Source organism: Cyrtonyx montezumae, unplaced genomic scaffold (genome assembly GCF_038088225.1).
Source record: "Cyrtonyx montezumae isolate F1298 unplaced genomic scaffold, pur_monq_1.0 scaffold_8, whole genome shotgun sequence".
Classification (NCBI taxonomy): domain Eukaryota; kingdom Metazoa; phylum Chordata; class Aves; order Galliformes; family Odontophoridae; genus Cyrtonyx; species Cyrtonyx montezumae.
This window is the reverse complement of record NW_027072089.1, coordinates 77,425,206-77,437,412: the sequence shown is the minus strand read 5'-3', so window position 1 is coordinate 77,437,412 and position 12,207 is coordinate 77,425,206. Positions and strand designations below refer to the sequence as shown.

Here is a 12,207-nt window from a genome sequence, read left to right as displayed (position 1 = left end):
TTTCAGCCTCCCACTGATCACTTGCACAGTACAATGGTACTGATGTATGAAAAAACAATACTTAGGACCCCAAACAAACCTTCTGTTTTGCAGCTCTTTCAGAGATTATGGATCTGAAGGTGCCTGGGACTCACAGTCACCCTTAACCTTCTTCTAGGGAAAAACATAAAAAAGAAAGATAGCTGCCATTATTGGAGTACTAATTGAAGACCAGTTACATCTCAACTCTATTTAAAGTAATAGTAAAATACTGCAACATCAGCATGTTTAGTGAAGCCATTTTGGAAAGTGCAAATAATAAGAACAGAAAGTTTACAGGGGATGAGCTACAAATGATGGGTGATTCTAAGGTTCCTATTAGGGGCAGGATCTTCTGAAAGGAAAATTGGTGATAGCAAACAGCATGCCAGGTGAGCAGCCTATGCCTTTGCAGCATTTGGAAAATACAGCCTTTTTCCCAGGTTACAACAATCAGAGCTTCTCTAGAGACAGACTAAAGGGACTGAATGCTATTTTATGAAACTGGTGATAAAGTGTCTTATTTTAACTGCCTGTGCTCACAATATACAAATCTAATAATCTCAAGGGCATTGCTGTTCTGGGAAATTCCCAAGATAATTAGGTTTCAGCTAAAGTTATAATAATTTCTTTATTATTGTTTCCCAGTTTACACTACTTCTGATTAGCCTTACTTTGTATAACAGAAATATCTCTCAAAGACAGAGCTGTTAGGACACTACTCAGTCCGTCCTGCCCCAGAGCCTCACCATCTCATCAGATCTACTGTTTTACTATAATCATTTACTATCAATCCTTGATCTTATTTTATTAAGATTATTTTAATAATTGATAAGGCAGTCTACTAACTCTAAATAGCATATACATCCCTAGGCTTTACAGCAGCCATTTTATTTAACCTAGATTTGCTTTATCTGCAAAGGAGGTGGTGAATATTGCACTTTAAATGCTGTAAAAAATCAGGAATGCTATTAAAATGATCCCTCCCCTGAACCACTGAACTACAGTGTGAATTCAGATGGATTCATCCAATGGGACGCCCATCAACAGTCTGAATTTCCCACACCTATCAATTACTTAACAGAGAAATAATCAAAATTATTTAAAACAAGTTGATCACCTCAGCTAAATGAGATTTTGGAGGCAAACAAACAACTGTTTTTTTTTCTGTTAGCCACCAAGCTGACCACCCTCAAAAGGCAAGAAGATGCTTAAGTGCAAAGATATATACTGGCTGAGGTTCTAGGCTCTTCCAGGAAGAGTATTCCCTGGGAAGAGAGGGGGTGAAATCTAACAGCACTCATGGGGAACTTGTGGACAGTTCAAAAGGCTTTTCAAAGCAGTAAGCAGAATCATCCCCAGCTGAAACACTCTTTCTTTTAACTTATTAAGCGCTTATTATTTAACAACTAAGAAACAGATGCACTCCTCAACACACACCAGTAACATGACCACATATTTCTTCCCAGATGTGCAAGGTCTAATGAACAAGCGTGAACATGGATATTACAGCAGCTAAGTAAAAGCAAAGGGACACACGTGGCTTACAGTGGCAAGAAATACAGAAGCAGTGTGGACTCAAAAACAGATGAGTGAAATGTCAAAGCAAATAGTGATATCCCAACAGAGCCAGGCAACAGTAAATCTACAGTGCACAAGGATATTTAAATTTAGGAACCTGGAGCCTGCAGTGGAGCTTGTGGTCTGATAACCATGGGTGTTTTAAGGCAGCAGTTGCACTTATTCTCCAGCTAAAAGAAAAGCAGAGTTCTATTAAGCATTTTTCTTATAATCTTATAATTCAACAATTATTTTCTACAGGTCCTGTGTTCTGCTGCCATGCAGTGCTGATATTTCAGGACAACAAATTTATGCCAGATGGCAGCTAGTCCAGAAGACCACTCACATCAAAGCAAAAACTCACTCAGGTAACTTCAGAGAATGTTATGAACTCAGTGAACAACAACAAAATGGCATTATAATATTTTACATGGACATTAAAACCTTTGATATGTAATGATAATTCTGCAGTGGAGCAGTACGAGTGAGACAACTATGACACAATGGCACTGAACACACATTTCAAAGATACAGGGATCACGTACCATTTTTCCTTGATGAGAAGCTTTGAGATGAAATCTTTGGCCTGTTCAGAAACACCTTGAAACTCCTCGTCTTCAAAATCCCAGCTGCAGGCCAGGATATTGTTGAGGGTCTCGTTGTCATCATCACCCAAAAAAGGAGACAATCCACTGAGGCTGAAGTAAAAAGAAATGATGTTAAGACCTTTTGTCTCTTCCTCTTCCTGTACATCATCTCTCATTTGACGTCTATGATGGTTCTGTTACTACTGTCCCACCTTAAAACATTTTACTATCTGAGAAAGTTTCCAGGCCATTCCCATTTTCTCTTCTACTTACATTTTTAAATAATCACCCATTTTCCCTAATTAAATAAACATTACCATCTTTCATTGAGGGTCATATTTTCCAGATCTCTGACCACTTTTTCAGACATATACTGGGATTTTATCAAGAGGTCCACATTATTCTGGAAGTGTAACACTTAATTGATAAAGATAGATGTGTAGTGAAACAAAGAAGAAGAGTTAATGGTGATTGAAAAAAAAGGGTCAAATTCCTGAATATGGAATTTGGAAAGAGGCCTGTCTTTTGTATTTTGTGTACAGATTTTGTCAGTCTTCCAAATAACAACAAATTTGGATGACTGACACAGAATAACCTAGAAACTGCTTACAAAGCAGAATGAATCCTACTTACAGCATGTAAGCAATGACTCCCACACTCCACATGTCTGTAGGAAAGGAGACAAATTCATAATTCACAACTTCAGGAGCAAGAAATTCTGGAGTCCCAAAGTTTACTCGAAGTTTTTCTCTGGGTTTATATCTAGGCAAAGGAAACATTAACAAAGGACATTTCAGCTCTGTAGTTGTATCATAAGTTGTCCTGTACCTAGTGAGATTTCAGAAGCATGTGGGACATTCAGGAAGAAATCAAAGACATCGAGAAGTACAAATTAAAAATGAAAATTACCCACATATAGGGATGAAAAACGTTTGTAAGCTTATATCATACTTCAAGTTAAAACGCAACAGCTAAACAAAGTAATACATTCAGATTTCAAAGACTAGTCAGAGCAGCTGTTATCATCCTTTGGATTCTTTGCCATATTATAGGTTATGGCATCTGGTTAAACAAGAAAGGTATATAGCATGGATTATATTGTAAAAGGCCCTGATGGTCTCTCACACTCTTCTGAAGAATCCCATAACACTGGGACAAGAGAAAAGGGGTTCCACAAATTTCACTGATTTTAGCTGTACCAGTATACTTATTAGAATCAGACCACATTCAACCTTCAACCTGAAAAAAGGTTTCAGAACAAAACTTTGTTTATCCAACTGCTAACATTCCTTTTTAAAAGACATCTTTGGTTAAAAGAACCAACTTGTTACTAGAACAGCAGGAGACCATTATGGGTCAAAAACGTAACTGCAATGAAGCAATCCTTCTTTGATTGTTTCCTAATTCATTTAAAATTAATAAGAACACAGGCACATACCTTCTTGCCAATCCAAAATCAATGATCTTTATTTGATTTGCAGATCGGTTCACACACAAGATATTCTCAGGCTACCAAGAGAAACCAGTGAGAAACAAGCGTGACAGACTGGGCTTTTAGAAAACTATCAGGTGAAAACCACTAAAAACAAGGTAAACATGCCATAAGCCCCTTATGCTTTCCTTCCTGATCAGATTTCTCTATATGGGTACAACCCCTTTTATCACAAAGCAGACAAGGTTTGCTGTTCTATGCCTTTATAACTGCTTCTCCTTCTTGCTTTTCAGTTTGACATAAGGCAGCAATTCAGATAAAGAACTCATAGGGGGAGAGAATGCAGACTTCCACAGTGAGGTTTCAGGATGATGGCATGGTGGTTTAACTGACCTTAGTAAGCTGAGGCTGGAATTTTTTAAGAAAAAAAAACAAACAAATTTACTGGGCTTTGAAATTTATCTAAATTTCTGAGTTCACAGATGCTCTGGCTGTAACTGTCTGATTGAACACTGATATATTATGCTAGTTTCAGCAGCTTTATGTTTTCATCAGATATTTTACCAAAAGATGGGATTAACAGGTTAAATCCCTCTGGATTTTCACAGGGCCTATTGTTGTCCATTCTCCTGAAAGGAATCCATTACTAGCTTCCTAAATTACTCCCAATTCAAACAGAAGGGAGTGATCTAGAATTTGGCTAATTGTCTCTGAAATGTAAATATCTAAAATAAATTCAATGCCAGCAGTTTCAGAGTTTTAAATACTTTGTCTTGTTGCTCATTGAGTCCTCTTTGAAATAAAACAGCCCTCAACACTTAAAACATTAGTTAACCTTTGACACCATTACTAATTCATTTTAACCGTAGGATTTTTAAACATCATAGTTTCTGTGGTCCTAGATGATTATGGTCAGGATGAATTTCTTTCAATTTCAAGCATTCTTCCTCAAACTTATCTCTTACTGACAATGACCTATAAGCAAGCAAAACATAATGGAGAAGCTTTAGCTGGCTAGCACATGAAAAGAGAGGTCCCAGAGAAGAATTCATTGGATTGTATATGGGCCTCTTTGTCATCAGTATGACGTATAAAAACTGTGCCAACTCCAAGAATATAATTAATATGTCTTAAAGAATGATATGTGTGGAGTTCTTCTAGATTGATTTCAAGCTATGTAGATGTTTATAAAGGAAGAGAGAAATGAGCCTGGTCATTGACAAAGCAACTGAAGCAGATCCCAACAAGCATCTGTTCATTTGCTTAAAATCTGCAATAATATAAATGGTAACATCTCAGTTATTACAGGCCAAAAATAGCAGCTGTAATTAAAATCAAGACCCTTTGCACTTTTTAGTTCTTTTTGCTTTATTATAAAGCTCAGGGATCATTATGGGGGGACTTTATAGACAGTTGTAAAACTAAAGACATCATCCCCTTTTATTTCTGCACTAAATAAAGGTAAGAAACATAGAATCATAGAAAGGCTCAGGTTGCAGGGGACCTTAAAGATTATCTAGTTCCAACTCCCCTACTATGGGCAGGGTTGCCACCCACTAGATCAAGCTGTGCAGGGCCCTATCCAACCTGGCTTTGAATGACGCCAGGGATGGGGAGACACCTCTCTGGGCAGTCTGTTCCAGAACCATACCACCCTCTAAGTAAAAAATTTCTTCCTAAAATCTAACTTAAATCTCCCCTCTTTTAGTTTAAGGCCATTCCCCCTTGCACAATATCAAAATCAAATGTCCTGACTATTGAAAAAAACCTTTACACATTGTTTTCTGAGAGTGACAGCAATTAGCGGTCAACCAGAGATAGATTTGGTTTCAGATAGAAGTAAGGGGACTTTCTGTGAATAAACATAAATAGTTCAGATAACTGAGCAAATACCTGATAGAGAATCTGTTGTTTTTTTCTGTAATTGCAGCTGTACTGGTAGTTATTGTCTAACCTAACAGATGCTGTATTATTTGCATCTACCACCTTTTTTATTACTTTCATTTAGCAAATACTTTCTAATGGTTTTTCCCTCAAGCTTGCTATCTACTGATGTTTTTCATGATCACAACAGTGTAGCATAGACCTCAGAAATATATGCTGGGTTTGCAGTGACCCCAAATTACTCTTGAATTTAGTTCCACTCACTCAGGCTTTGGCTTCAGCATCGTGTAAATGGGATTAATTCCTTCCCAAGGATGATGCATAAGTCAGAGATCTTGTGCAGATAGCAAGATATAAATAAGAAAGATATAAATAAGAAAATAGCAAGATATCATTGCCAAATATTTTTCTGGCTTTGTGTAAAATCATTCTGAGGAAAACTCAAGAGCTATGTAGCTTGATGCCATATGACCACAATTCTCATCTAAATTAATTATTGATCTCAATGTGGCTGAAGTAAACGTCAGTTCAAGGAAAGTAAAATAAGGTTATTTGTTGTTTCTGCCATCAGAATCATACTAAGCTGAATGGCCTACCCTTAAAGAAGATAATTTCCACAGATGTCATTGCACAAAACAGACATGTCCGTTCTCTACCTTGAGATCCAAATGAAGAATATACATTTGGTGCATGTACTGAATTCCCTCGCAGATCTGTTTTATGAATGAGATAGTATCCATCTCTGTCAAATTGCAGTTCTCATCAATAATTCGGTCAAATAATTCTCCTCCTTCCACACTGATGAGAGAAAGACAATGAAATGGTGATCAAGTTCAAGTCCAAATCCAAACTCATGCAATTACAGTAATATTGAATTTAAACTATTGACTATTTTAAGGATTCACAGTCAGGTTCAGGAGAGAGGTCTACAACATGAGCTTGTACTCCGATCTGAACTTCCCATGTACTCATTTCTGATGCGTACTAGCCATAAATCTTCAAGGTTTGAGAACCCAGGCTCCCATTCATTGAGAGATGCTGTCTTGGAACATAATTTTGCACCAGTGGAATTAATGGAAGTCACATGAAAAACCAGACAACATACTATACAGTCTGCATTAAATCCTCAGTCTTCTCCCTCTACTCTTAAGAGGAACATGGTATACAAAATTTCAATTTGAAGCAACATAAAATCAGCGAAGTTCATCAATCAATCAAGTTCATATGGCTACCTAAGAATATACAAAAAAATCAAGCTCTTCTGCCATGCATTTCAATGTTTTAGTTGGATCCTTTTTGGCTTCCTAAAAAACAAACAAACAAACAAAAAAACTATTTGTCTTTAAGACAGCTATTTTGCACCTAATTATCCTGCTAAACCAGCATCAAATACAGGTTAATCCATTCAGGCATCCAGTTAAAGATCATCCACAACATCTACAGTAGGCATCTATTCATTGTGAGATGTCTTCACATTTGCCTCACAGAAGTGGAGGTTTTCTGAGATGTCTGTCTTTTAGTTGACACAAAATACCATTTGAAATTAAAGAGAAGCTGTGTAACAGCTCTATCTTCAAATGGAGTAGTGGCTTTACATCACCTGGAGTGTGGAGTATCACTTGAAAAAAATGTATAAATGGATCCATGGCACTTTTTCTTAATTTTTTTTTCAGTTATTATTCCTGGGAACATTCTTCATATGCCCTTTCCACCTATTTCTTATTTCAGGACAAAAGAAGAAGGAAACAAATAGTTCTAGCAAAAGTGGTAAAGACAGAAATAGGAAGAGAAAAGAACACACTTACTATTCCATGACTAGGACAATGTCATTTTTTGACTCAAAGGCGTCATACAGCTGGATAAGGTTCACATGATTCAACTGGTTCATGACACTGATCTCATTCTTTACTTCATTCTGTAAAGAATCATGAATATTGTTTCAGAGAGCTTCTTTTTAGTTTTCTAAGAAAGCTACATGAACAAGGACAAAATCAGTTTGGATTGGATATCCACATTATCTTCATGTTTTCACTTGTGTCAAGCAAACACACAGTTTGCCTGTGATTGTTCCTGCAGTGGTAGATGTCAAGGATGAACGCACTAGAGTGAACTCGTAGCCTGAGTAGGGGACTGCTTCAGTAATACATTAAGAGAAAAAGGAAAGGGAAAGAAAGAGCAAAAGAACACATGGGCAAGTTGTAATCTAAGAAAAGTCCAGGACAGTCCTCAAAACCTCCCTTTGCCACCAGGGTGGAAAGACTGGTACCTCCAGTCAGTCCAGCTATTTTAAATGTTCAGTTTAGGGTGAGCTGATTCATTCTCCAGTGGTGCCAGTCTCTCTACTGACTATAATGGGATTCTTGATGATCAGCAGCCACAGACAGCTATGCCTTAGAGAACCACAGATAGCTGAAGCAAATCCCACCCTTGAATACCATTAATGACACAGCTGTCAAAGAAAGGATGCTAGGCATGTCCTTGCATGCCAGATGGCCATGAGTTTTGCAAAAGAGGTTAGACTATTTCTTCTCATTTGTATTTGTGTTGAAGTCAGTAGCCCAGCTCACACCTGTTATCAGCATACCTCACAGTGACATGAATTCATTACAGTAAGTATAAAGTATGGTAGATGGGGAAGTACACTGTGTCATAGGCCTGACAAATACTTTCACCATTAGAGAAAACACTAATAGAATTAAAACAAACAAACAAACAAAGGAAAGCAAAAGGAACGCCAAAGAAACACAAAGATCTGAAAAGAAAACTGGAAAAGTTACTTTAAAAAAAGTAAAAAAAGAGAGATATAAAACTCAGAAAGAAGACTTCAATGAGAAGAGGAACAGAACTATACCCAATGGTAATGCAGCAGGTTTTATGATTACGATGGCTTGTGAGCCACTCGATAATGGACTGTTGAGTAGGTGAAGAACAGTATGGAGTCTATTATGGAAGAAAGGCTCTACCAACCTTCTCTTTATCTCCTCTGGCTTTTATAATTTTGGCTGCTAGCTTGAGACCTGTTGCTTTCTCTTCACATTTGTGTACCTGACCAAATCGTCCTCTAATGGAAAAAAAGGGAAAATATATTAATCAAAACCATACAGTTGCATTGGCCTTAAGTGCCAACTAAGTTATACAGAATGGAAACTGTCCCTCCGGATTGAGTTCCATTTCAATTGCTCTATTGCTACTATTTTATTGTGTAAATCAGACTTGCTACTACTCATTTCGCCACACCAAAATCACACTGCTGTAGCTGATATTATTCCATTTTTATGATTCATTAACACTCACTTCATTACTTCTGACAGGTTTGAATATGTGATGAGGTATCGCAGGCAAGCTAACAGCAGTATATACTGTAACAATAATAACTCACTTACATGCACAATCTGCCTCTTCCACCTCATCATTCTACCCCAAAGGAAGACTGTGATTTCATGATGAAATAAAGCCTACTTGAGACCATATCACTATCAGAAATGACAATATCACTCTATCCTAAATAACATCAGCATGAAAGATCAAGCAATTACATGGACTGTCAGATTAGCTTTCTGATCTTCCTGAAAACATACAGGTGTTTTCAGGGATGGGCTGTGCTGAGGGAAAGAAGGCTACAACATGTTTCTACATCGTACTGGCTTTAATGTGAGGTACTATTGCATCCTAGGAGCATCGTGACCAAGCCTGAGAGAAGCTGGCTGATGTAGAACAAAACCAATTACAAGCCAAGTCTGATGGTGCCAAACCTTCAGCCAAAATTCACTCACACAGTAAAATCAGCCTCCTGTTTTCATTCTTCTCTAAATACTGTTAAAGCCTATACTTTCAGGACTGACTCTAGTGAGGCATGATGCTTCCATTCACCTCCTGGGGTTCCTGGCTGAAACTCTTGCCTTGCTTTACACATTGATTAGGTTCACTTGACTTACCCTCCCAAAATTTCATTCCTGTTGACATTATAATAACTGCTGATCCCCACCCTTTTGGCTGAAACAATCCGATGATCAAATGGTGCTGGTGGAGTAGAAGTATCATCTACAAAAGAAGAAACAAACAGATAACATGAGTGGTCACATGCAGTGCTTCTCTGTCTCATATATTTCAGTCCTTCTTTCCCCCAGATAAATTAATTTAAGAACTGAATAATCCTACTGTAAGTTAAATAGATAAGTTTCTCTGTTATTTAGAAAGGGTTTTACTCCAGAGCTCTGGCTCAGAAAGTATGATGTCATAGGGGAACTATAGTACTAAGACAAGTACTTCTCTATTTAGTTAGCACTTTTTGCACTGTTAGTATCAGGAGCAGCAAGAGGCAAGGTGAAGACTGCTAGACCAAGCCAGTGCAGCTTCATGCCCACAAAAGCCCTGAGCAACTTGTTTAGAACATCTGGAAGCATTCTTTTTCTATCTGCTTTTTAATTTCTTAGGACTGTTAATACATGAGTCTGTACTGTAATTCTCTCTTGGTATAGGAAGAGATACAGAGCTCTTCTGTAAGACCAGCTTAAAGATGTCATCTCCTTTCTAATGCTGTTCATAGTGAAGGATCCCTTCTCTGCTGGCCATCTGATTGATACAGCTTGTCAGGCTCCCCAGCACTGTGATTTTTTTCAAAGATTACATTTACTGCTTGTGCACACAAATGGGAGTTTCATCCTGTCATGTAACGCTTGGCCTTTCCACATGATACTTCGAAGAGTTTCTGTGCTTAGGAAAAGAAGGCAGATAAAGGGAAAAGGGGGGCACAGTAAGGAGACAGCTTCCCTGGAGCAGGTACAGAGTTTGGGCACAAATACAGATCTCCAGTATTACTGTCCAGACCTTCACACGCTGGACCATTCTGCCATCCTGATGTCAAAATCCCTGCTGGATACCAGTCCTGCATGCCTAACTTCTCTTTGGATTTTTTTTTTTTTTTTTTTTTTGCAGGTCATTGCAATTTCAAATTCATATTCATGTTGTTTTTCACTTGATTGATATTGCCAAGAGTCGCCTTTGGCTAACCAAGGTGACAAATACTTCAGCTGGTTGGGAGGGCTAGAGCCACAGTGTTTTAACATGAGCTCTCTGGTCTGGAATGCCAGGTCTTTTTTGTGGGGGACTTGTTGAGCAATTTGAAAGACATTCATTCCTCCAGTGAAAATGATTAAAACCACAAACAAAACAAAACAAAACAACATGACAGCATGTAGCTGGCAGGAACACTTTGGTCATTAATGTAACAGTGGATTGCCCTTATTCAAAGTGAATGTCCATTTTTCCAGGATACCAGCTGTGTACCTAGATTTTTTTGACAGCATTAATAACTTACATGGTCAGGAAGTTAGTTCATGGTCAAGGAATTGTGAAAAGCTGGGGCTCCTGGAAGTTTGCCACCTACTTGGGATTCTGCAAAGCTTGAATTGCATGTCCTTAAGTATGAGCCTTTGTATGTTACCAAAACAAGCCTCTACCCTAAAGGCAGAATTTGATCCTAATGACACAAACTTCAAGGGCCCCAGCATGTAAGTGGTAGAAGAATATGGGATTTTGAATGCTCAACTCTCAAACATTACCAAACTTTGAGCAAGCAAGTGCTCATTTAAAGAAGTCTGATAATGTGTCTAAATTTTAGCCTTCAAGATTTTTGCATTGACAGATCCTCCATTTTACTTCTCCTGCGTACCGAAGGGGATTTCTCACTAGTCAAGAATGTTGTACTGTTACAGATGAAAGGCACCCCAGTAGAAAGACACTAACTTTAATGCTATCCTTAACAATCTGCCAGAGCTCAGGACAGCTTATGAGTTTTGATTTTTAGTTTATTATTTCCTATTTCTGTCAGAGAATCTAACAGCCTCACGTAGCTATTTAATTCATTGTTTCTTTTTCCCACTGCACCATGTATTCCCAAAGCAAAGCAATTCATTGTTTCCTATGTGTGCACATGAACATATATTATCTTCAAACCCATTGGGCCATCACCTCAGGTATAGGGAAATTCTCAAACACTGAAATTCTCAAGCAGAAGAGGTGTTAGAAGTCTCTGCTTCGCTCTGCTTCAGAGTTCAGGGTCTGAACACCATTTATCTGACTCTTCAGCAGCATCAGTCAGGCCTCCACACAGCAGTTTGTGCTTCTTTATTTTATAGACTACAGTTGTTCTCACTTCAGATTGCTATAGCACTAATATGAGGAACCTGATTTGTCAGGCTACGTCCAGAACACTGTAGATTCTGTGTTAATATATGTTCTTAGCACTTCCACAAGTCAACCAGTTTTGCCACACATTATGTAATTTCTCCCACCACTCTGTCTAAAAGTTCTAGCTCTCTGTTGTCAAAAGGGGAGGGAAAGAGGATAGTAATAGTGGAGAAGTTGTGGCAAAAGCAAATCAGTTGTGATTAATTTCTGTAGGAACAGAAGCTTCTATGAAAAGATAAGCCAACTCCTCAAGTAATGAATGTTGATAGGGTTGGATGGAAGCAAACAGAACCATGATATTTCTCATCACTTCATGCTGTGGTCCGTGAACAATTGCTTCCCATTAGAGATACCATGCACTTCTTTTCCTTCTACTGATTATGATCCTGATGTCATTCTTCTCTACAGATGTCTTTGTCTGACCATCACTCTCAATACCAGTGAAATACAATGGTTTGGTTTTGCCTTTAGAAATACTTCCTGCACAAGTCCTGGGTTTTATTTTAGTTTTACATGTTCCATCAGAACTTTCTGCAT

General features: G+C 38.0%; 2 protein-coding genes across 3 annotated transcripts in view; one reads left to right on the top strand and one right to left on the bottom strand.

Moving 5' to 3' along the window:
* LOC136059152 (vacuolar protein sorting-associated protein 4B) overlaps positions 1-12,207 on the top strand; it is a 382,624-nt gene that overhangs the window by 135,474 nt on the left and 234,943 nt on the right. The window lies entirely within an intron of this gene.
* MYLK4 (myosin light chain kinase family member 4) overlaps positions 1-12,207 on the bottom strand; it is a 74,625-nt gene that overhangs the window by 2,572 nt on the left and 59,846 nt on the right. For both annotated transcript variants that reach the window (XM_065753126.1, XM_065753125.1), the window contains 9 exons: positions 9,417-9,522; positions 8,449-8,542; positions 7,287-7,396; positions 6,138-6,279; positions 3,604-3,674; positions 2,799-2,927; positions 2,124-2,276; positions 1,697-1,769; positions 80-153 (listed from right to left, as the gene is read on the bottom strand). In XM_065753126.1, the coding sequence (XP_065609198.1) occupies positions 106-153; positions 1,697-1,769; positions 2,124-2,276; positions 2,799-2,927; positions 3,604-3,674; positions 6,138-6,279; positions 7,287-7,396; positions 8,449-8,542; positions 9,417-9,522 (926 nt within the window). In that variant the 3' untranslated portion in view covers positions 80-105. The remainder of the gene's footprint in view (positions 1-79; positions 154-1,696; positions 1,770-2,123; positions 2,277-2,798; positions 2,928-3,603; positions 3,675-6,137; positions 6,280-7,286; positions 7,397-8,448; positions 8,543-9,416; positions 9,523-12,207) is intronic.